The 25,956-nt window shown below is 28.4% G+C and overlaps 1 protein-coding gene across 1 annotated transcript in view; it reads left to right on the forward strand.

The window, feature by feature from the left end:
• The window catches only part of LOC123262954 (M-phase inducer phosphatase-like), a 116,096-nt gene that overhangs the window by 32,390 nt on the left and 57,750 nt on the right, over positions 1–25,956 (forward strand). Inside the window, exon 3 of the mRNA XM_044725461.1 lies at positions 3,767–3,794. Within this exon, the coding sequence (XP_044581396.1) occupies positions 3,767–3,794 (28 nt within the window). The remainder of the gene's footprint in view (positions 1–3,766; positions 3,795–25,956) is intronic.

Here is a 25,956-nt window from a genome sequence, read left to right on the forward strand (position 1 = left end):
TGCTCCATATAAAAAAAAAAAATTATAAACAAAAATGACCAAATTCAAAAAATTTGTCACATGATCACTAGAAGTGGATCAATTTTTGAATAGACATTTTTCAATAAAGTAATTTGTTCTTGCCAAGCTCCTTTATGGGTTACAAGCCCCATGATTAGCCTAAAAAGCATGGAACACCGTACGAAATCAATTTCTTTCTCTGTCAATATCCAAAAAGACCTTTTCTAGAAGTCGCTTTCTATCTTTAGAGTCAAAAAATAGTCTTTTTATTTTCATGCTAATGATTCGTCTTCAATTTATCCTCTTCGCTTTTTGTCAAGTTAAACTTTTTGAGGTATGTAGTTTATCATGGAATGATTATCGAAGTTGTCCTTTTTGAAGTGGCTTTTCATCATTTCCTTGGAAGTTCTTTTTTAGATAACAAAAGTCGGTTTCTTTTTGAAAATTTGGAAAAAAAATTATAATTTTTTGGTATTTTTTTCTGTTACTATAACAGAAGATTTTAATTTTATTAAAAAAAAAATAATTTTTTACTCTGGGTTGACATTAAAAATCAATTAATAATACAATGTATTATTTTTTAAACCAGTAAAATTAATTAATAAGCCATAATTGTCAATATTGTTTCAAAAATTGAAAATGACTTTATAAATTACATTTTTATACTATATTGACACTCAAAATCAATGCATTATTAAAATAATTGCAAAAAAAATTTTTTTTGGACTGCATTGATGTTCAAAACTAATTCATAATTGTCTAATTAATAAAATAAGGTAATTGTTGTGATAATTGTCAACAATATAGCGTTATATGATAGATTAAAAGTTCCTTTGCTCTAAAAATGAAAATTTTATACTGCATAGACATTAAAAATCAATGTAATATTTTTTAAACCAATAAAATCAATTAGTGTTAACCATAATTGCCAATAATATTTTAAAAATTGAAAATGGCTTTATAAATTACATTTTTATGTTGTATTGACGTTCGAAATCAATGCATTATTGTTAAAATTAGTAAAAGAATTTAATATTAGTGTTAATTTACAATAATAATAGGCTACAAAAATGATGTTTTCGTACTGCATTGATGTTCAAAATCGATGCATATTTGTCTAATTAGTTAAAAATAAGGTAATTTTAATGATAATTGTCATTAATATAGCGTTATAAGTTATATTTAAAGTGCCTTTGTTCCAAAAACATGTCTTTGCACTAAAAATGACATTTTTGTACTGCATTAACGTTCAAAATCGATGTGATATTTAAAAAAAAATCATTCTTAATCCGATTGAGACCGAATTGTTGCTAAAATTGACTCAAAACGTAACAAAAAAAGACTATTCTACAATAAATGAGTTATTTTAAACTGCATTGATACTTAAAATCAATGCATTAACTTTTGAATCTCTACTACTAATTAATTTCATTAAGAACTCTTGCTATTTTATAATTAAAAACTAAATCTAAAATACATTGTCCTAAAAATCACACTTTTGCTACATTTATACCCAAAATCAATACATTATTGGTAAAATTAGTCAAATAATTTAATATTGGCCATAATTCACAATAATAACGGGGTAGAAGTTTAATAAAATATGTTTCTGTACAAAAATGACGTTTTTGACCTTAAAAATCAATGTAAAATTTCGATAAAAAGCATTATAAATTAATTTTTGTTCTAAAATTGTAACTAAAATTGCTCGAAAAAGTAACTAAAAATACCATTATACAATAAATGACTTATTTTAAACTGCACCGACACCCAAAATCAATGTACTTTAACATTTTCATCAATATTTCAAGGCCAAATCAGCCAATATTGTTCAAATTTTGATGTTTATAAAACTGAAGCCTCCTAACAATAATAACATCAAAACAGCCTATTTTTAACTGCAGTGACATTAAAAATCAATGTAATATTTTCATAAAATACCCTCTAAATCAATTTTAGTTCCAATTGTTACCAAAGTTGGCTCAAAAAGTAACTAAAAATACTATTATACACTAAATGACTTATTTTAAACTGCATTGACACTTAAAATCAATGCACTTACATTGTAATCTATATTTCAGGGTTTATTCGACCAATTTTATTCAAATTTTGATATGTTTTTAAGGCTGAAGCCTTCTAACAATCCTGACAATTATAACGACAAAATAGCGTACTTTAAACTGCATTAACATACGCATAAAACAATTTTGTTGAAATAACAAAAGACGGGATAACTAAAAAATATGTTGTGGTAATAAATGAGTGTAGTTATAGCAACAAATCCATTAGTTGCATTAACAAAATGTTTCAAGTTGTACTAACAAACCAGTTTGTTAAATTACAAAATCAATTTTTCGCTCTAACAAAATCATTTTGTTGCTGTCACAAAGTGACTTTGTTATTGCAACAAAATGATTTTGTTCCTGTTACAAAGTGATTTTGTTGCAATAACAAAACTAATTTGTTGCCGAAATATTTTCCAAATCAGCTATATAGCTGATTATAGCATATTTTTAAATGTATTCTTATAAAATTTACTGTAACAAATTTATATGTTATTCCAACAAATTCTTATTGTTATTATTACAAATTCTCTCTATTACTTCAACAAATTGTTTTTGTTACTCCAACAAATTCTCTTTGTTATTTTAATAGAATAATTTCGCTGTTTCAACAAAAAAAATTGTTATACCAACTAAAGTATTTTGTCGAATCAACTTAAAGATTTTGCTATAGTAACAAAACTGTTTTGTTGTTATAACATATCAATAACTTGTTATAACCTCAATTTTGTTATTTTAACATATAATTTCATTTGTTACCATAACACATCTTAGGTTATCTTAACAAAATTTTTTTCTGCGTGGCACTTAAAATTAATGCATCGCAAAAATCTTACCAAAGTACTCAAAAATAATGAAATTTGGATGACCAAAAACTATCAAAACTTCCTTTCTTTATCAACTTTCGACCACCTTCCAAGAACTCTCAACTTTCACGACAGAAATTAGTCAGTTCCTTTTAAAAAACACCCTCAAATACTGTCATAAAGACAGTCCTTGTTTATCTTCATCTGAAAGGTGTTGGCCTAAAGACCAAAGACCTAGAAGTAACAAGTGGCGTCGATAATAATTAACATAAAATCAAACAAAGTGAAACCCAGCCCAGTCCAAGTTCAAATTTTGGTCCTGGTCCGCACATGGCGTCCACATGCAGGGAGATCTATAGTATAGATATCCGGATAAAATTTCCCAGCGGGTTCCCTGGACTTTTAAATTTAGTGAATGAGTCCTTGCAGACTTCGGATCAAATCTCGGCTAGAAATAATTTTAACCTTCAAGTTAAATCTCGGGCTATTTTCAATTGCATTTTCTTAGAACGGCCAATGGATTGTTCAAATTTTTCCTCAGCAGCAGTTCCTTCCTTTTTATTTTTCTTCGGATCGAAAAATCGTGTCTTGGACCCCCGACCACTACCAGGAGAAAAGATAGCGGTAACTTTTTTATAATGTCCAAATTTTTGTAGTTTTTTCAAAATTTTGGGTCAAATTAATTTTATTGTACAAGTTTTTGAATTTGCGGCAGATGGTTGATGATTCATTCAGTTTTATCAGCTTGATAAGTCATAGATGGTAACAACTACTGCCGGATCGTTTGATTTAATAGCAATAATAATAATACAATAGTTTGGGGTGCGGAGTAAATTTATGATAGGGTTGTTTTTTTGGATGAATAACTAATCAAATATTGTTTCTTTTTTTTTTCAGGTCTGGGGGAGGATGCAGACGACAATGGGTGAGTTTGAAAATTTTTTTTCTGACAATAATAGTAACAATAATTTATAGTAATTGCGCCTCCGTTTTAAAAAGTTATTAAAATTTGTAAGCTTTAAAATTTTGATTAAGAATTTGAGGCTGGTTTTTTGAAGAGACCTTGGAGGCACTATTTAAAAATAAGTTATGAAAAAATCTGGATAATTTAGGAATTTACAAGTACTTTAATGTAAAATATGAATTATAAGCAATCGTGCAGTCACTATGTGACTGCCGAGACTAGTGAACTATAAATAAATAAAATTTTGCTTTATTAAATAATGACTTTTGTTAAATTGCACTGTACTTTCTTAAATATTGGAGTTTTAAAAAATATAAACTCATCCTGGTGTTACACTCATCAAGAGCTTTCATTTGAGTACCCACATGCATTTTTGATATATTTTTCATATATACATATATGTAATATATATATAAATATATAAAATATATGAAAAATAGATATGGGTACTCAAATGAAAGGTCTTGATGAGTATAACATCGGGATGAGCTTATATCTCTAAAAATATCAATAGTTCACGAGATACAAGGTCATTTCTTAATTATGTAATATATATAATATATATTTTAAAGATATAAGCTCATCCCGATGTTACACTCATCAAGAGCTTTCATTTGAGTAGTCACATGCATTTTTGATATATTTTTCATACATACATATATGTAATATATATAAATATATAAAATATATAAAAAATTGATGTGGGTACTCAAATGAAAGGTCTCGATGAGTGTAATATCATGGTGAACTTATATCTTTAAAAATGTCAATAGCTCACGAGATACAAGGTCATTTCTTAATCATGTATCTAGAGCCACAAAATTTTGTTTTTTCTCTTAATAATATCGATAATTAATGGTCGATAATTAATGGAAGTGATTTAAGTCTCAACTATTTAACGGCAGAGACCTGTGAGCTCTAAAGCGATTCCTAGAACTTTAAAACGTTTTCTGCTTGTCGTACAACTGAACGGAAATAGTGCGTCCAAGACGCCGGGCTGAGAAAAGAAGAGAAGTCTAATATATAATATATAATAATAAAAAATGAAAATAAAAAAGTATAAAAGGTCCTCAGTGGATAGATGTACCCCGCGGATGTCCTTTGTACCTTGTAGCCACATAAAAGCTCCGTGTGATCTGAATTAGTTTCGATACTCTGTGCGATTTTCACGTTGTTTAGTCGGATTTTTAGTTAAAGTTTGAGCCTTTTTGTCACGCCTCAAGTCACTTTTTATTCATGAGGAACCGAAAACTATTTCAGCAGCTCGTGCCGGAATAGAATCTGCTGATCATGTTTTATTTAATTCGCCGGAAATTATTATTATTACTATTATTATTGGTTTATTATTCACACGAATGATGATGATATTGATGGTAGATTTTATTATTGTGCGTGTCTGGACCGCATCCTCGTTAAAAATTGGTTTTACGCCAACAAAACCGCAAATTTTAATAGCAATTTAACGAAAAAATAAAAATCAGTGTTATTTTATGGTTGAATTATTTTTTTATTTAAATATTGAATTATATATGGTTTATTATTTGAATTTATATTGTAAAAAATTACGAGCTGATTTTTAGGTTAGAATTCAGAATTTTTGCTATAGAAAAAAAAATAAAATTTTGCTTTATTAAATAATGACTTTGTTATATGTATTAAATATAAATATATGAAAAATTGATGTGGGTACTCAAATAAAAGGTCTCGATTAGTGTAATGTCGGAATGAGCTTATATCTTTAAAAATGTCATTAGTTCACAATATACAAGGTCATTTCTTAATTACTGATATTTTTTAAGATATAAGCTCATCCCAATGTTACACTCATCAAGAGCTTTTATTTGAGTACCCACTTGTATTTTTGATATATTTTTCATATATACATATATATAATATATATAAATATATAAAATATATGAAAAATTGATGTAGGTACTCAAATGAAAGGTCTTGATGAGTGTAACATCAAGATGAGCTTATATCTTTAAAAATGTCAATAGTTCCCAAGATACAAGGTCATTTCTAACTTATGTATCTAGACATAGTGTATTTTCGAATACAACCTAAATATTTGCCATAATAAATTGACTATAAGTGAGAATGAAATGAAACCTTGAAAAGGCACAAATTCAAGTCATAACCTTTTTAATGACACTAAATTTCACTAAAAAAACCGATTTTATCATATGACTATCCTGAAAACAAAATTTTTCTTATTCTCTTAATAATATAGATGACTTTTAATAAAAATTAAATAACTTTTTTCCCTTTCTAACATAAACGAAATTCCGTAAAAAATTTTGAATCAATAAAAACCTTGAGTCCGTTGAAACCTCGAAGGAATTTACAAACCTACCATTGGAAGGAAAAAAGGGACCTTTAAAAGTAGACAAAGCGCGAATGATGCCCACAAAAGGGATTCTATTACATTTATATTTGAAGACACGTATTCCGGAATAGCCGGCAAGTTTACAAAACACTTGGACACCAAAGAACGAAAATTAAATAGAAAAACCGATATTTTTCCATACTATTCCAATCCGAGGATCTTTTACGACCTGCCGGAGAAAAAATAACACAAAACCTGAGCCCTGGACCTCCCGGCAAGTGGAAATTATTACAAGCGAATAGGAGAATATTTTCCAACCAGGTGCTACAATCATTCAATTGCACATTGTACGAAATGACGTCCCGTGTCTTGTAAGATTTTTTACAAGTTATGAATCGCTCCAGTTTGTTCTTTTATTGGACAATTAGCCCTAAGATGGAAACGATTATTCTTTGATGGGCTGCCAGATTTTTTATCGCTCGATTTATGTATCCTGGAGGGCTTTTTGTTGGTCCTTTCTGTGAATGAACGCTAACTTTAATTTTATTCTTTAACTTTAAAGCTGAATGCTTCGAGGAAGACTCAATAATTTTTATTTTGTAGGATCGCGTGCTGCTTTTTGATAGTCTATATTTTTACGGGCGTAGTTTATATTGTTAACAATTGTTGATGTATTTACTATCGGGAATTTTTATTGAGTTTGATGGTATCTGGTGAGAAATGTGTCAAGTGGATTTATCTGATATAAAAAATCGTAATTATGCTGGTAGAGATTTTTAGTTAAAAATACTCGTGATTTTTTATTAGGCACAGATTGTGTAAAACTTTTGTTTACAGATTTATGAGCCAAGGAGTGGAGACATGGAAAAATGATAAAAGAGTTTTTTGTCTCTTATTATTTTCACAAAAAAATCAATTTAAAGTTATGATTAATTTATTGTTCAGGATAATAATACAATTTTGCTTTATTAAATAATGGCTTTTGTTAAATTGCACTGTACTTTCTTAAATGTTGGCAATTTTAAAGATATAAGCTCATCCCGATGTTACACTCATCAAGAGCTTCCATTTAAGTACCCACATGAATTTTTGATATATTTTTCATATATATATATATATATATATATATATATATATATATATATATATATATATATATATATATATATATATATATATATATATAAAATATATGAAAAATTGATGTGGGTAATCAAATAAAAGGTCTCGATGAGTGTAACATCGAGGTGAGCTTATATCTTTAAAAATTTTTAAAGATATTTAGTTAATAGTTGACAAGATAGAAATGTCAGTTCTTAATTATTGACATTTTTAAAGATATAAGCTCATCCTGATGTTACACTCATCGAGACCTTTAATTTGAGTACCCACATCAATTTTTCATATATTTCATATATTTATATATACTATATATATATGTATGTACGCAAAATATATCAAAAATGCATGTGGGTACTCAAATGAAAGCTCTTGATGAGTGTAATACCAGGATGAGCTTATATCTTTAAAATATATATTATATATGTTATGTAATTAAGAAATGACCTTGAATCTTGTGAAATATTAACATTTTTAAAGATATAAGCGCATCCCGATCTTACACTCATCAAGACCTTTCATTTGAGTACCCACATCAATTTTTCATATATTTTATATATTTATATAAATAAATATATGAAAAATATATCAAAAATGCATGTGGATACTTAAATAAAAGCTCTTGATGAGTGTAACATCAGGATGAGCTTATATCTTTATAAACTTCAATATTTAAGAAAATACAGTGCAATTTAACAAACGTAATTATTTAATAAAGCCGAATTATATTTATTTATAGTTCACAAGTCACGGCAGTCATATAGTGACTGTAAAGTTGCTAGTTTTACTTAATATTTTAGAAGATTTAACCCTTCAAAAAATTGATTTTTAATTACTGGAAGATAATTTTGATAAAGAATCAAATTTCTAACTTTGATTCGATGAAAAATGATAACTTTGAAGTGTATCGTCACTTTAAATCAATGTTATTCAACTTTTGGCCATTAAAGGAATTTAAAATTTTTTTTTGCAACAATTGTAAGAGAAATTAACAGAAAGAAGTTAAAAAAAATACAAATTTTGAGCTAAATAGCAATCAAAGGAATTGAAAAATCATTAATTCCGCGGACTCGGAAGTTTAAATTGTAATTTCTGGATCAGGGATTGAATATAAAAAAAACGCTCAACATTTCACTTATTTTGTTTTTGAGCTCTTTGAGCTCAAAAGTACAATTTCTGTGTTATTTTGAGATCTCTGAGCTCAAAGAGATAACTTTTTTATGCTTTTGAACTATTCGAGCTCAAAAGTCTGATAGAAGTTTGATAAAACACTATTTTTTGAGTTTTCAAACGGCAATAACTTTTGACTGAATAAACCGATTTTTACGCGGTTGGTGGCATTCGACGCAGTTTTTGAAACCTCATAACGGATTTTTAAGTTTAAATGGATCGAACAAGGAATTCCGAATTAATTCCAAAAAAACACTTTTTTTGAAATTTTTCGTTTTCGATAACTCTCGAACGAATCAACCGATTTTGACGAGACTGGTGGCAATCGACGTGGTTTTTCAAGCTTAAGAGCGGAATAGTTTTTAGAATTGATCGGTGCAACCGTTTAGAAGTTATTCCAAAAAAACGATTTTTTGAAAATTTTATTTTTGAGATTTCTCAAAATCTAGCGAACCGAATTGATTCAAATCTTCACAAAAATTAATGGCAATGATACTCTTTGGATCGCCACCTATTTCGATCTGATCGGTCAAGCCGTTCAAAAGTTATAAGAAGTTTACACACACACACACACACACACATACAGTCGCATGGACACCATCGCGGGAATAGTCAGGGAAGCTTCCTGTGACCTTAAAACGTCGAGATATGATGAAAACTCAATTTTCGCAAAACGGAGTGAAACCAATAACTTCCCGAATTTTGAAAATCTTCGATTTTCTTAGCGGAAAGTTAAAAATCATAAGAAACTTTTGTTGTAGGAAATTTAATTTTCTATCAAAAAGGTCGTCAATTTTTCTATATTTAATATTTTAGCCAAAATTTGGGATTAAAAGTCAAAAATAACTTTTTTTAATTGTAATAAAAATAATTAAAATTGTGAGCTAAATATAGAAGGTATAAAAAAATGACAGAAGACCTTTTTTTTTTTATAGGAAATTCGATTCTCAATAAAAAAGGATTTTATCTTTAAGAGCGGTTGATATTTGATTTTCAAACGAGTTTTGTTCATGAATGAGATAAAATTTTGAAAAAAACGCTTCGCTCTTCGATAGATAATTTAATTATCTATCGAAGAGCGAAGCGCTTTTTTAGAAAATTTTCATTTATTTATGCATAAAATGCGTTTTAAGATTCCATAAGTTGTACAAGTATGACAGAGATACTTTAGAGGGCGAGAGAGAGAAAAAATGTAAACCCTTCTTTAAATAGTCAAATTTTCCAAAATTCTAATTTACAAAAATTTCCGACACCCGCACTGAGAAAACAGTTCATTTAAATGAAATGAGGCTCGTTAATTATAAATAAATCTCTTATTTAAATATCACAAGAAATATTTATTTGATACAAATAAATTGATTTATTTGAGACAAAGTTACAGTATATTTGAATGAAATTCAGATTTGTTTATAGTTAACAAATATTTCTTAGGTGCTAACAATGATATGTTTCAACCAAATCAGATTTTTTAACTATAAATAAATGGTATGTTTGAATATACTCAAAGCAATGATTTTTAGTTTTAGGTTAGGAAAGTAGTAAAAGTAGACATATCGAACGTTTGGGGTTAAATGGGCACTTCTTTTGGAATTATTAATTATAATGTAATTAACAATAATACTAAAGTTAGTCAACGTTTTTAATTTTTAATTTTTTTATTTATTTATTAAATTTGAACTAGAAAAGATTTTTTAAAAATTGCATTTATAATTTTTCAAGTTTTTTACGAACGAAGTTTTTTAATAAAAAATTTCTTTTGTAACAATTTTTTCAATAAAAAAAATTCTAAAAATTTTTAGATGTCGGCTAACTTAATTTTCATAAATTAACAGACATCTGTCAATTTTTAGGACTTTTATAGTAATAAAATTTTAATTAAAAAATTCCAGGTCTAAAAATTAAAAAAAATTGCAAGTGCAAATTTTTTTTTTAAATATGTTTTTTATCGTTGATCTGTAATAAAAATTTAAAAAATTGACAGATGTCTGCTAACTTCAGCATCATAATTATTAATGTCTATTATATATATATATATTTTTATTTTATTTATTTCTATAAAAATTATACAAACACATTTGTAAAATGAGTTAATTCTCATTATTTACTTTTTACAAATCACGTCGAGAAATAACAGTGGCGACCGCAGCGGCACCAAGCGTAATTTACTTAAAGTGAGATTTGTTAATAGTTAACAAATCTTTATTTGAATGAAATAAATGAGTCGATTCAGTTAAATAAACCAAAACGAAGTAGTATTTGATTCAAAGTAATATATATTTGAATGGAAGAAATTTGTTAACATTAAATACATATTTTTAATTTATTTCAAATAAATCTGCGCATTTGAGCCAAACAAACTGTTTTCTCAGTGGCGACACTTGAATTAGAGTGTTTAAATTCAGGAAAGCCGTTACAGAAAATCCCTGACATGTACACAGATGAACACGTGTTAGATCGGAATTCCATGAATGAAAATAGTATTGAATGAAAGAGTAGTATTGGAAGACTAGGTCGTCGGAATGTTTTTATATGACACATATAAGACATATATGTACATAAATGTGAAGTGAAGAAGAATGATCGGTGGTTTATATTCTCACAAAAGTAAAAATCGGTGAGTGTTTAACATAAAAGCGGTCTGTGTCTACTTTACCCTTTATATATATATATATATTTATGAAAAGGCAAGTAAGGTAAAGGGTATTTTAGTCTACATATGATGTGTATATATTTACAAGGGATGTAGAAAGGCATCGTGGCACGCACTCTTAAGATGAACTCCCATAGTTTGTGTTTATTGTAAAGGCACGAGACACAAAGAGCAGACCCGATATATCCGCTTTTTTTTTCGATATTCTTCTTAATTCACGTGATGGATGTCTCAGAACTTTTTATGAGCCACCTACGACGTGGGAAATAACGTGAATTTTCTTGGAATGCGATGGTCGTTATGATTTAGGATGTTTCCGCTAAATTTAAGATAACGTACGTTTCACCGTGTGGGAAGTAGGAAATCCGAGTGATCTCTTACTTATAAGCTATTTTTATTTGATAAATACACGCTTCTTATTGATACACTCGGCTGTTGAGAGACGAGAAGGTTAATGGTTCTCACAGAAGGGTGGGGGTGCCATTTTTGAGCTGGTTTTTTGTCGAGTCCTTGGGGATACTATTCTGATGTTTTGAAGAAATCAAAGCAATCGGTCGAATAGTTTATGAGTTATAGTCGTTAGAAAGCTTAGGGTACAACCCAAAGCGCGGACAGGAAATTTAAATTGAGATTTCTGGGTTAAATATTGAAAAATTATAGGAAACCTTTTTTTTATAGGGAATTTTATATTTTGTCAAAAAGGTTCTTACCAATTTTTTGATATTTTAGCCAAAATTTGGGATCAAAAGTTAGAAAAAACTTTTGGTCGGAATGAAAATTATACACGGAAAAAAGTAAGCTGTAACAAATAACAGTCGGTTTATAATAAGTAATGATCAACTGCTAAAAATTACCATTTCAAACAGTAAAATCGTGATTTTACTATTCACTTTATAATATTTACGATTTAAACGTTGCAATTTACTCTACATGGAAGAAAATAGTAAATTTCTAATGCAAGCAACGTCAATATTTACAAAGTAAAATGGTAAATTTTAAACGCAACGCTAAAAATCAAACTGTAATTATTGACTTGCTTGCACTGGTAAAATGTATATTTTAAAAGTATAATTTTTACTGTTTCAAATGTTAAATTCTCCCACACGGAGAAAAAAGTATTGCTATTTTCACGATACAGTATAGTGATGATCACGATCTTCGTATGACTATACTTGAGATGTGCATATGCCCGATCTAGTGGATCGTGATTATCACGATCCACATGGATTCGGATATCGAGTGTCTATTATTGCTATGGTTTATAGATGATTAAGTTGTCTTTAATTAAATGTTAATTATATTTTATTGCAGATTATTGTTTTTTTAGTTTTTTGGTATATTATTGTTATTAACATAAATAAAAATTCCTATTGTAGCTTGATTAGTTTAAAATTTTTGTGTAGATTATGACAGTCAAGAATTGGGTTAGGTTTAAAAATTTTTAAATAATGACTTACAGCAGTTGGACTTTATCTTATATAACTTTTTTTTTTATTTTTATAAATATTATTAGCCTAGAAATTTGTATTATCGAAATATTCATTTAAAAGAGGCAAATATTTTTATCATAAGAGAAAAATTTTTTAATGGAATTTTTACTCCTTTATTACTGAACGTACTCCATACAATTATATTTTTTTGTATAAAATAGTATGGGATCAAATCATTTATGCTAAAAAAGACTTTTAATCTTTTATGAAAACAAGAATTTTATTTATTTAATACAATATATAATGTACATTGTTTCTTCTTATCAACGCAATAGAATTATATACAATAACCACGGACACGACATTAACACAGTTAACACAGGAAGATTTATTTCTTTACTATAGCCTTCAAAAATCGACACAAGTTTTTCAAGATTCCACTCCAGTAATTTATCAACAACCCAATCATCCATATCACTGTTGATATTAATTAACTAATTTATGTAATTATCACTATTTCATCAACAAAATTGTAAACAAATCTACTCGTAAGAGTTTCAGACTTGGTTATGCGTGGCGGCGCTGAAGGCGTCGTGGATCGTGATAATCACGATCCGTTTCGCCGTAGCAAGGAAACGTTTCTTTATGATCGCAATACGTTTTGACATATCCACAGATTCGGTAGAATCTGGCGCCAAGTTCCGTTCAAAAACCATTCAAAACTCCCGTTGTAAACGGAGCGCCAGTCTACCGACTGTGTTTACTGTAAGCAGAACGGTTTTTTGGAGTCGCGAAATTTTATTTAATTCTGCGGTACTTTTTTGACCTAATTTGTTAATTATAAGAGTAATTAATAATTTAATTTACCGTATTAATTAATTATATTCACTTATAACAATTTATTCACTTGAAATTATTAAATTTTTTTAGCACATACTATAGCTCGCTCACGAATTCAGATCCTGACTTTTTTTCGATGGGGAATATCAGCGCCACAGACTAGATAAAATAAAAATGTGTAGTAATCCTTCCTATAGACACGCAACTACAGTAAAAAAAAGTGATTCATAGCTTGCATCTATGGCCGCCAGGGTGCACTGGAATTACATCTACATAAACTGTAGCTTCAAGGGGATAGTTTGCAGTAAAAAATGCAGTCAACACGAGATTTAAGTTGTTATCAATTGTAAATTTTCATTATAATTACAAAAAATACTAAAATCCGAACAAAAACAGTTTCACTGTAAAAAAGTCGCGCCAAGTCCACGTTCATAAGACTATTAGGAAAAAAAAAAATTTTTTTTTCTTTACAAAAACATACAAAATAAAAAAATTAAAAAATCCAAGTAACCGATATGATTGTTTATGATTTTCGGAAATTAAAAAAAATTTTATTGTAAATTTAAAAATTAAAAAAAAAATTTTAGAACGTACTTGGTGTGCGTCATTGTGTATTTCAATTTTTTTAAAGTCCTAGTAAATAGATTTTACGAATTTCATTAAAAGTAAAATATTTTGCAACCACGCACACTAAATACGTTCTAAAATGTAACAAAATGTTTATTATCGACAATTTAATTAATCAATATTTTTACAAATTTTACTCGTTAATGTTTAACCGTTGCCATGGTAATCGTTGCTATGATAACCATTGCCAAAAAAGGTCACCATAGCAACGAAAAGCGACAATAATGAAAACGTCACATCAACTTTTTAATAAAGGATTTTAGCGTGCAATTATACATATTTAATGAAAAAAAAATGATGAAATATTATTTGATCTTCCCATTTGACATGCTAATCAATGAAAATATTAATGAAAATTAACTTCTATCTTTATATTTAATTTTTTGGAGCAAGAGAGAAATTTTCTCAAGACAAGAAAATTAACTTCTATCAAGAACTTAATTTTTTGGACCTCGAGGCTGAATTTTCTCTTCACAACAAGATTTTCTTGACTTAAATAAATTTTCTTGGATCAAGATACGTATTTCTTAAAGCAAGAAAATTAATTTTGTTAGGATAAGTAAAATTTCTTGTGTCAAAAAAAAATTTTCTCTTCGCTTTTTTCTCTTCGATTCAAAAATTAAAAGTTAAACATTGAAATTTCTTACAATTTTATTAAAAACAAATAAAATCACTCTTTTATTAATCACTTTTAATAATATACGTCAACGCAAAATTTATAAACCGCTAAAAATGACACAATAACAGTTATTACCTTTAAAGCAATCTTTTTTACAGCTTCCATAATAAAAATAATCTAAAATTCTCTCTGTGAATCTTCAGACAGGAAGTACATTTAAATCAAAATCAAAAGGCGCATTAACCTCGCCCGGATACCGAATCAACCCTTCGTCAATATAAATAACTATTTTCTCATACCAAAAAGGTTCTTTTGAGAAGAATCCTCAATTGCGAACAAAAGTTGACTTTGTCCAACATAACACTTGTACTCGAAAATTTTGTGGCTTTCACTCAAAGTTCTTTCATTATTGTCCACCAGTCCAGCTCCGGTCATTTCCGTTGGTGGTCTCACTTTTATTTGGAACGTAAAGTGTCTCGCCAGAGAAACACAAAGTTATGCTCCATCTTCATCTTCCTCAAAGTCTTTAAATAAATTTCTAACAAAACACCCCGGGATGTTATCAAGGCTCATGATTTTCAGTAAATATTGTTAATGTTGTATAGTTTTAGAATGAAATGAAATTTTTTATTTTTTATGTTGTGGTCAGTCATATTTCTTTGTTCGATTAAGCTTTTAAGTATCCGCATTATACCCCAGGGTTTTTTTTAGTACCTTTCGCTTTATGATAACTAAAGTTGACGCTGCATTTTTTTGTGTTGGTCTAGGCTCTATTGTTCTTTAACTTATTTGTTACTGGTATTATAATAACCTTAAGAATAACTGTAACGGATAGTCCTGAGAATATTTTACAGCTCGGTATAAATTTAAACTTGCAAATCTATATTATGAAGAGAGGAAGCAAAATTTTGTGGCAAGTATGACCTTGTATCTTTTGAACTATTGACATTTTTAAAGATATAAGCTCATCCTGACATTACACTCATCGAAACCTTTCATTTAAGTACCCACATCAATTTTTCATATATTTTATATATTTATATATATATATATATATATATATATATATATATATATATATATATATATATATATATATATATATATTATATATGTATGTATGAAAAATATATCAAAAATGCATGTAGGTACTAAAATGAAAGCTCTTGATGAGTGTAACATTGGGATGAGCTTATATCTTCAAAATATGTATTATATATATGTATATATGAAAAATATATCAAAAATGCATGTAGGTACTCAAATGAAAGCTCTTGATAAGTGTAGCATCGGGATGAGCTTATATCTTTAAAAATGTCAATAATTAAGAACTGACATATGGCTATCTTGTCAACTAATGATATTTTCAAAGATATAAGCTCATCCCGATATTACACTCATCGAGACCTTTCATTTGAGTACCCACATCAACTTTTCATGTATTTATATATATATGTATATATATATATATATATATATATATATATATATATATATATATATATATATATGTATATATGAAAAATATATCAAAAATGCATGTGGGTACTCAAATGAAAGCTCTTGATGAGTTTAACATTGGGATGAGCTTATATCTTTAAAATATGTATTATATATATGTATATATGAAAAATATATCAAAAATTCATGTGGGTACTCAAATGAAAGCTCTTGATGAGTGTAACATCGGGATGAGCTTATATCTTTAAAAATGTCAATATTTAAGGAAGTACAGTGGAATTTAAGAAAAGTCATTATTTAATTGAGCAAACTTTTATTTATTTATATTTCTCAAGTTACGGCAGTTACATAGCGACTGCAAGGTTGCTAGTATATTGTTAAAGGTGATTAATCAAGTATTAATTTTATTTTTTTAATTAAAATTGTATGAAATTTCAATATTTAACTGAAAATTTGTAAATCGAATTTTAATCTATACGAAATTTCATCCAAAAATTCCCATTTGTTCGCTACCAACCATCAAAACCTATTTTATATCTTTCTAGTCATTACAGCAATCTTTATAAACTCAAAACTGCTTCACCAAAAAAACAGTTTCTTTGTCCACTTCAACCTTTTTATCTTCCCCAGCAAAACCAAAACCCAAAATGACAACTTCAATTTCCCTAGTTCCACGAAAAAGCCATCAACAACATCAAAGCCTCTCTTTATTTCCCAACTCCCAGAATTTTAAACTTTGAAGCTCAACAATTTCAAAGTAACCCTGGCAACCATCAGAAATCAATGACATTTATAGCCGAGCGACTTCTTGGCATTATTTTCAGTACTTCCATTAAAAATCCGACTCCAACCACATTGACCATATTTTAACGAGTAGTTTCTCAAGAAAAGCGTCTCTACATATGCTCGAAGTTTACTTAAGAGCCGTATGTTGACGCGACGACAGAAAATTCCCCCCGGTCCCATGTGTGGTCTTTTTCTCACCAAACACCCTGATCCTCCCTCAGACTCAGAAATCGGACAAATACCCTAAATTCTATCGCAGCAAGTGAGTTCTACATAATCCACCCAGTAAATTCTTCAAGTTCAGAATAAAAATTTTAGTATGGGTGCTTTGTATCGCTGGGGCATAAGCATAATAAAACAGTCCTCAATACTATATGCTCGAAAAAATTTAATTTCAATTCTAAATTAACAATTATTAGGACTAAATTATAAATCCTCTTTAATATACCTGAAAAATTTAACTAACAAGAAGAGAAAAAATTATTAGCATTGTCAATTATTTTTACTAGATTATGATAGTAAATTCAACAATATATTACTTAGTTCGATGTATGTTATTTATAAATTACCATGGTAGATATTAAATTTAAAAATGTCCCATAGTAAAAGTGTAAGAGGAAGCTAAGACTTATCACACAGCACTCGGTCCTATTAGTTTTGTCTATAAGACCGTTGTAGGTTAATATATAGTATGTCCTCGAGCCAACAGACCGAAGTTAAAGCCAAATACTTACCGATCCTTCTTGGTTAAGTAGCATTTTAAATGGTTAGTAGCTGGATCGGTGACCCTCACCATTAAATATTATTTATAATCTAATTTTATAACAAAGTATTGTTGTAGCTTTACATTCTCGGTCAAAAGACTCTCAATTATTTTGACAAACACACAAAGTTAATAAAAGGACAAACAAAATCACCGTAATCAATAAACACATTCTATGATCTTGAAAAATTTTATCTTGCTCCAGATAAAATTTAGTTAAAACAAAAATAAATAAATTTTCATGTTAATCTATTGAAAAGTTTTAGTAGCGCTCGTGTTAATTTTTAGTTTAGGCACTAATTAATTTTACTATGTTATATGTAGGAAAATAAATATGTAACATACTAAAAAAAAAATTGTTATGCAAAGTAAAAAATTTAGAGAGTAAAACGAACCCAAATTCCTTCGCGGATCAACCTACCGGCTATTATAATCCGAAAATTGCCGATTGACAGGCTCAAAAGCGTGCCCTTTAACTGACAACATACCAAGCATTGATCATCAATTCACCTGAGATCAACAAATACAAGTTCTTGAGCGAAGAAATAGAAGAAGCTTAACCATATTAGCCACTTTGCTCCTTATACGTCGACATCCGTTGCACACATGAAGTCTTTATTCGCGAGGCAAACAGTAACTTTCCAGGAACCAGAAGAACATTTTTCATTATTCTATTGAAGATAAATACTTATATTGTGAATAGAAGGTTGAGCGGCGCCAGTGAAATCCACCGACAAAATCCCCGTAAGGTTTCCGTCGATATTATATTTTCATTCTTCAGAGGACAATAATCAACAGACCAACCATCAGATTCAATTTTATTCTTTTTATCTTCAACTCGTGCCAAGCCGCCGAATTCAATGAGAAATAAGGGATGATATTCATTCATGGGAAGCTTTTTTGGGGATGAATCGCACGTTTTTATTTATAATCTAGCCTCTCTTCTTTCCTTTCCTACCAGCTACATTCCAACTATTATTTTTTGTCACACACAACTTTGCCACTCACTTGAGGGAGTTTATTGTCGCACAGGTACCCAAATTCCTCAAAATTGGTCTAGCTTGAATGAGATTGATTCGCTTTTTGGTGGTGTTTTAATACACTGGTCGTTGTTTTGGTAATTTTGAGGTAATTGAGAGACAATAAATAATAGTTTAAAAAAACTAAAAACACGCTTTTTATAGAAAACCAAACTAAAAAATAGAAAATAAATTTAAATTAAGAATAGTGTTAAAAATTTCAATAAATATAAATTAATAATAGTGTAAATAAAAAAAATGTATTTTATTTTAAAAAAAGCGTGAGGTGCATGATGTCAATAGTTATAAATATTTTATTGACAGATATGAGTAGAGTGATTATCATTTTGATAATATCTTAAAAAGCACCCACGCTTTTTAAAATAAAATACATTTTTTTATTTACACTATTATTAATTTATATTTATTGAAATTTTTAACACTATTCTTAATTTAAATTTATTTTCTATTTTTTAGTTTGGTTTTCTATAAAAAGCGTGTTTTAGTTTTTAAACTATTATTTATTTTTACTTTTAGTTTGGTTTATTTATAAAAGCGTGATTTTTAGTTTTTAAACTATTATTTGTTGATTATCAAAAATATTCAGGCGCGCAAATTACCCACGGAGAGTTACATACTGACATACTGACATACTGACATACAAGTGAAGCTAATAAAAAAATAATTATTTATAAATATTATAAATACGGGGAATCAGAGTTCGATTTCGGAGAGCGAGCCTGAGAAACGGCTACCAGAACCAAGGAAGGCCGCAGGCGCGCAGATTACCCACGGAGAGTTACTGACATACTGACAAACTGACATACAAGTGAAGCTAATATAAAGCGTGTAAAAAGGGGTAAAAATTAAGCTAAGGTGCCTAAATTGTTGTTTTTTGGAAAAAAAAAAAAAAGATGAAATTTTGGCTTCTTCTCAAAATTATCTTTTAATAATTTCAAATAAATAAAATGAAAGATTTAAATTATTTAAAAAATGAAAATAATGATTTTTCATCAACATTTATTCTTTTTTATCAAACTAGAATTAGTAATTTTTGTCTAAAAAAAGACTCGAAAGTCTTAAGAAGATCCACGCGAAGTAGTCAAATTTATAAAACTTCCTAAAAATTTGTAAATTCAATCTACTGATAATTAATAAAAAAATTAGGAAAACGGTTGACCCTAAAGGCCATCCCAGCAACTTCCCGCTACCTCCATACCTAAGTGCTCAACAATTCACTTATTTTTTAAGCTCTTCGAGCTCAAAAATATAATTTTCGTATGTTTGAGCTCTCCGAGCTCAAATAAATCGCTGTTCTGTGCTTTTGAGCTCGAAGAGCTCAAAAGGCTAATGGAGGTTTTATAGAACACTATTTTTTGAATTTTCAAACCGCAATAACTTTTGAATGAATTAACCAATTTTCTCGCGGTTTACGATATTCAACGCAGTTTTTTGAGTTCTTTAAAAAATCTTTAAACGTAAACTGGTCAGACTGAAAATTTCATAGAAATTCTGAAAAAAACATTTTTTTCAATTTTTTCGACAACGATATCTGACGAACAAATCAACCAATTTTGACCGGGCTGGTGGCAATCGACGTGGTTTTTTGAGGTTAAGAGCTCATTAGTTTTTGGAATTGATTGGTTTAGCCGTTTAAAAGATATTTCAAAAAAACGAATTTTTGGAAATTTTATTTTTGAGATTTCTCAAAATCGATCGACTCAAATTCTAAAAATTAGTTTCAGAATTCTAGGGACAAAAGAACTCTTCAGAACGCCGCTTATTTCTATCGAATCGGATGATCCGTTCAAAATTTATGCGAGATTTACATACACACACTCACACTCACACACACACACACACACACACACACACACACACACACACACACACACACACACACACACACACACACACACACACACACACACACACACACACACACACACACACACACACACACACATACAGACACGGTGACGTCACCGCGGAAATAGTCAGGAAAGCTTCCTAGGACCTCAAAACGTCGAGATCTGATGAAAACTCGATTTTCGAAAAACGGGGTGAAAACAATAACTTCCCGATTTTTGAAAATTTACAATTTTCATAGCGGGAAGTTAAAAATTAAAAAACAGTAGGTTTCCGAGATATTTAATCAAATAATTATGTTTATAATTGTAATTTTAACATGTAAAATGGAGATTCCACCAACCGTGTATTCGGTTAAGAATTTAATGCTATTAACGATTTTAAAAAAATTTTATTTTCATTGAATTTGATTGAAAAAATAATAAGCTAAAGATTAAAACAATAAAAAAAGTAGCTTTCCGAAGGTATTACGGAGATATTTTATATTTTTTATGAAAAATCACTCGGACACTTGCGTTGTTTAAAATCTTGTATTTGACTTGGCAACACCGCTTGCGCAGTTACTCAAAGCATAAGTAACCGCGGTTTTTTAACGTAGTTCCAGCGTGGTATAGTATAGTCAGAGCATTTACTATGGACAAAAATTTAAAAGCCTCGGCACACAGACGTTCACACATACAATTACATATTGTTAGTCTAGTGATCTGGCAACGTTGCTCTTGAAAACCGTGAAAGATTTGAATTTCCCGCTTTTTATGCTACACTATTTCAGGGAGCGTTGCGTACGGCGTTGCCGAATCGCTGTAAATTGTTCAATGAGCAGGTTAGAAACAGATCGAAAATTATTTCTTCTAATTATTATATCTCGATAACAAAACGGTGAGGTGAAATTTTTATTTTTTTAACTTATTCTAAAAACATTTTTCAACACTCTCCTAATTTTTTTTCCAATTCTGTCGAGAGAATTTTTTTATATAATAAAAAATAGTTGGAGAGACCGGACATTTTACATACTTTAAATGGAACATGACCCTCAAAATCGCCAACTTTGACTTTAAATATCTCGCGATCTAAACGGTCAAAAATTATGAAATTTTAGGAATTTATAAATAAAGCTATTCTGAACACGTAAAAAAAATTTCAGCCGAATCTGTCGAAAAGTGATTTCATGCTGGAACTATCTTAAATGCTAGAACATCTTAGTCATTTTAGTTAGACAGTAAACATAAATAAATTTTATGTTTAGGGACACTCTTTTCGTGTTGTCAAGTGTATACCGGTAATTCAGAGTGCTATATTTTTTATTAGTCAATTAAATGTTAATAATTATTTAATGAGTAAATTTATCGGAAATTTCCTCAAAAATGTTATTAATTAATTTAAAAATTAATTTTAAGATAACAAAAGTATTTCTACGTATTATTTTTTTATAGACATTCTTAACACTAGGAGGGTACTTGGATCTCCTTAAAATGGCCAAAAATTGAACTGCTTGATTTTGAGAGACAATACGCGCCAAAATTATCATTTTTTGGAGAAAATAAGGTGTAATTTTTGGTTTTTCTTGAAATTAACTTTCAGGAACTTTGAATCACTTTATTTAAGTGTTAAAATATGGAATATAATGATTTTTTCTTATTTTTCAACTAATGTTTAGTCTAACATTTGTATTTTATTACTTTTTTTACTATAATCGATAAAAATTGAATAATTTTGAATGACGGAACACACTAAAATGATAATTTTTCATATAACTAATCGTGCAATTTTAATTTTTTTTCAAAATTATACTTTTAAAACTCAAAATTAATTTTTCTAAATGTTGAAACTTCTACAATATTGATAATAATTAAATTACAATCTGTAAAATATCAATCAAAAATACGGAAAAATTTATGCGAACCATTTTTGATAGAAAATTGAATTTCCTGACCCCAAAATTGCAATTTAAACTTTCTGCTCGCGCTTTGAGTTGTACCCTTAATTTTCCACAGACTATAACTCCGAAACTATTCGACCGAATTTTTTATTTCTCAATAACATATCTTAAACTAGTGTCCCCTAAGTTCCCACAAAATTTCATCCAAAAATGTCCAATAATTTCCTTTTAAACAAACAATTACAAAATCATGTAAATTAACGCTATTAAATCTTAAATTTTACAACCGGCTGTTGGAATAATTTAAGATAAGACCAACGGAAAAATATTTTCTGACCTTCAAAGATAAGACTGTGAACTAACAAGTGATTGTTCGACCGAAACAAAGCTTGGGGTAAAATATTTACCTTGTTAATTATTAACAGAATGATAAGAAGAATTTTAATAATTGATATCTTTTTTTGCTGCATAATGATCTTGAAGATTTTAAAGCGGCGCCTAAAAATCATGATCTGAAATTATCCCCTTGTTAGATGGCTCATTTTATTTTCTCTTCTCACGCATTCCACGGCACTTAAAGATGTAATTTTAAAAATCTAAGAACAAGACCTACCACCAGGACTAAGACTAATGTGTTGTAGAATAAGATTTTGATCAGAGGGAAAGAAATTGAAGTGGAAGTTAATTTTAAAATGTTTGATGAAAGTTACAAACAAAGATAGCGCTTATTCAGATGGTTAAACTTCTCCGAAAGTGACTAAAGCCTGTTCGCGCTGCTTGATACTCAAAAAAAGGCCCAATTTCTTCAAAGAATGAAGATAATTTTTTAAAAATTTTTCTGAAGGGGCTGCACCATCGAAAAGTAAATAATAAAAACGATTTCTCTTCATTGGACACGAAGTTTTCTTTTACTTTGAGGTCTTCGATGTTGATGACTAAGACACCATATGTTTTTTAGATTTAAAGGTCCGGTCTCTAAAGACGGGGCTTTAAATTCTACGCCGAATTAGAGATTTGATGGTTCGGGTCTTTAAATTTTTTAGGAATTGCGAAAGAGGAAATTTCGGATGTTTCATTTTATCTCTAATAGAAAATTAAACGTGCTTTTGTTAAATTGTTTATTATCGATAATTTAATGAATCAATATTTTTATTAATTTTACTCATTAATATTTAACTGTTGCCAAAGTGGTCAGTTACCATACACGGAAAAAAAAAAAAAAAAAAAAAAAAATTACATTATAAATAGTAATAAGTGTCCCGTCGTATTAAAAACTAGAAAAATTACAATTCGAAATAACATTTTTTTAAATTTAAACTTTGAATGTTAATTTTCAGAGCTTTCAACGTAGTATTTAGGGTAAATACCCCAATAGATGGACATATATTATATCTAGAAGTAATTACATTAGTTTTAAGAACAAAAATCTTAAGTCGTTATATTTTTTTATGTCTACAAATAGTTCTGAGAGCGAAAAGTAATTTTTTTTTAACCTTTTATTTATAATATTAGTTTAAAAAAATTATTTAAATTGGACGTCTCGAGGTTTTGCTCCGAGAGCGCCGCCACTAGTAAGCGTGTGACAGATAGCTGGTGGACATTATTTGTTATTATTATTAAAAATAATAAAAAAAGTAAGATTTGTACATATAATTACGCTTATATTTCACTAAAAAAGCTAGAAATATATTTGAATGATAAAATCGAAAAGAAATAATAGAATTTAGTGTCCATCTATTGGTGACACTTTTCTAACCTTTATCCAATAGATGGACATTGAGTTTATATGATGAATTTTCTTATTTTTTTTTTTTAATTTTATTGGTGGATCAATGTGAGAAAAAGAGTAAAGATTATAGCAAACATACATGTACTGGAAATGAAAGTATTATTATGATTATTGAAGAAATTGAAGAGAAAAAAGAAAACGCTGAATAAAAGAGAAAATTGAGAGAAGGAAATTTAAAAGCAAAAGAGAACATATAGGTATACCTATTAAAAGGAAGAAGAAGACAACATAACGTTTTTAACGTTGTGTTTTATAAATTTATATTGATAATTTATTAATTATTAGTATTCTTTATATTAATATATTTTATATGTTACTTTACATGAGAAAGCATCACGTATTCAAAATTAATAAAATTACTTTATGATGTATTTTGAAAATTACCATCCGATTTATGACCTTTTCTCTTTAATTTTATCAAGCTTTATTTTTTAGTAGAAAAAATTAATAAATTAATTATTTCTGATATAAATCATGAATCGAAAATATCGCTTGTAAGTAGTGTCCATCTACTGGAGATTTTGTCCATCTACTGGGGTTTTGGACTTTTTCTTACATTTTTCTTTTTTATTAATTACTATAAAGTCTTACGAAGTTTTACTTATTTAATCCTGGTTAATTATATATTTTTACATAAATATAATTTACTTTATCACAACTTATCTGTATATTCCTATATTATTTTTTTAATAGAATACGAGAGTTTGCTTAACCGTCCATCTATTGGGGTATTTACCCTACATTTTACAATGTAATTCTTTCAAAATCTGTAATAATTACAATCTAAAACTATAATTTTTCCAGTTTTCATCACGGAGCGCCACGTTACATTATATTATGTAATTTTTTTATTTTTCTTTTTTCCGTGTAGCAACGAAAAGCGACAACAATGAAAATGTCACATCAACTTTTTAATAAAGGATGGTTTTTTTATTTTGCGGAAAAATGGGTGAAGTAACGAGAAAATTAGAGATTTCAGAGATAGAATGCGTGGTTTGAAAGATATTGAGGAATTGGTTTGATAAAAATTGATAAGAAGGTGGTTTTTTTTGGAATTTAAATTTTTGGAGTTATTTTTTGGAAAAATAAATAGAGTTACTAGAAAAGTGAAGAAAGATTTTTTGAAGGAAATATATTTTGAAGAAAAAAGGTCTTATGAAGTTTTGCGATAAAGTATATTGTTTAGAAGATATAATAGAAAATAAAATTTGGAAAATGTAAATCAATAAAACACCACTTTATCAATTTTTATTGAATTCTAAAAGACCTTTTTTATTCAAAATCAAATTTTCTTCAGAAAATCTTTTTACTTTTCCTGTAACCTTAACCATTTTCTCAAAAAATCCAAAAAAATAGATTCCAAAATTTTAAACCTAAAAAATACCACTTTATCAATTTTTATTAAATTAATTTACAAAATCTTCTATATCTTCTAAACAATACACTTTATCGCATTTCTCCAGAATACCTTTTTTGTTCAAAATTAAATTTTCTTGCGAAAATCTCTTCAATTTTCCTGTAACCTTAACCATTTTCCCAAAAAATCCAAAAAATGAGATTCCAAAAATTCAAACTACCAAAAAATACCACTTATTCAATTTTCATTAAGTTAATTTGAAAAATCTTCTATATTTTCTAAACAATGCACTTTTTTAAAAGACCTTTTTTGTTTAAAATTAAATTTCCTTCAAAAAATCTTTCTACTTTTTCTGTAACCTTAACTATTTCCTCAAAAAATCCAAAAAATGAGATTCCAAAATCTTCTATATCTTC

This window comes from Cotesia glomerata, linkage group LG4, assembly GCF_020080835.1.
Source record: "Cotesia glomerata isolate CgM1 linkage group LG4, MPM_Cglom_v2.3, whole genome shotgun sequence".
Taxonomy (NCBI): Eukaryota; Metazoa; Arthropoda; class Insecta; order Hymenoptera; family Braconidae; genus Cotesia; species Cotesia glomerata.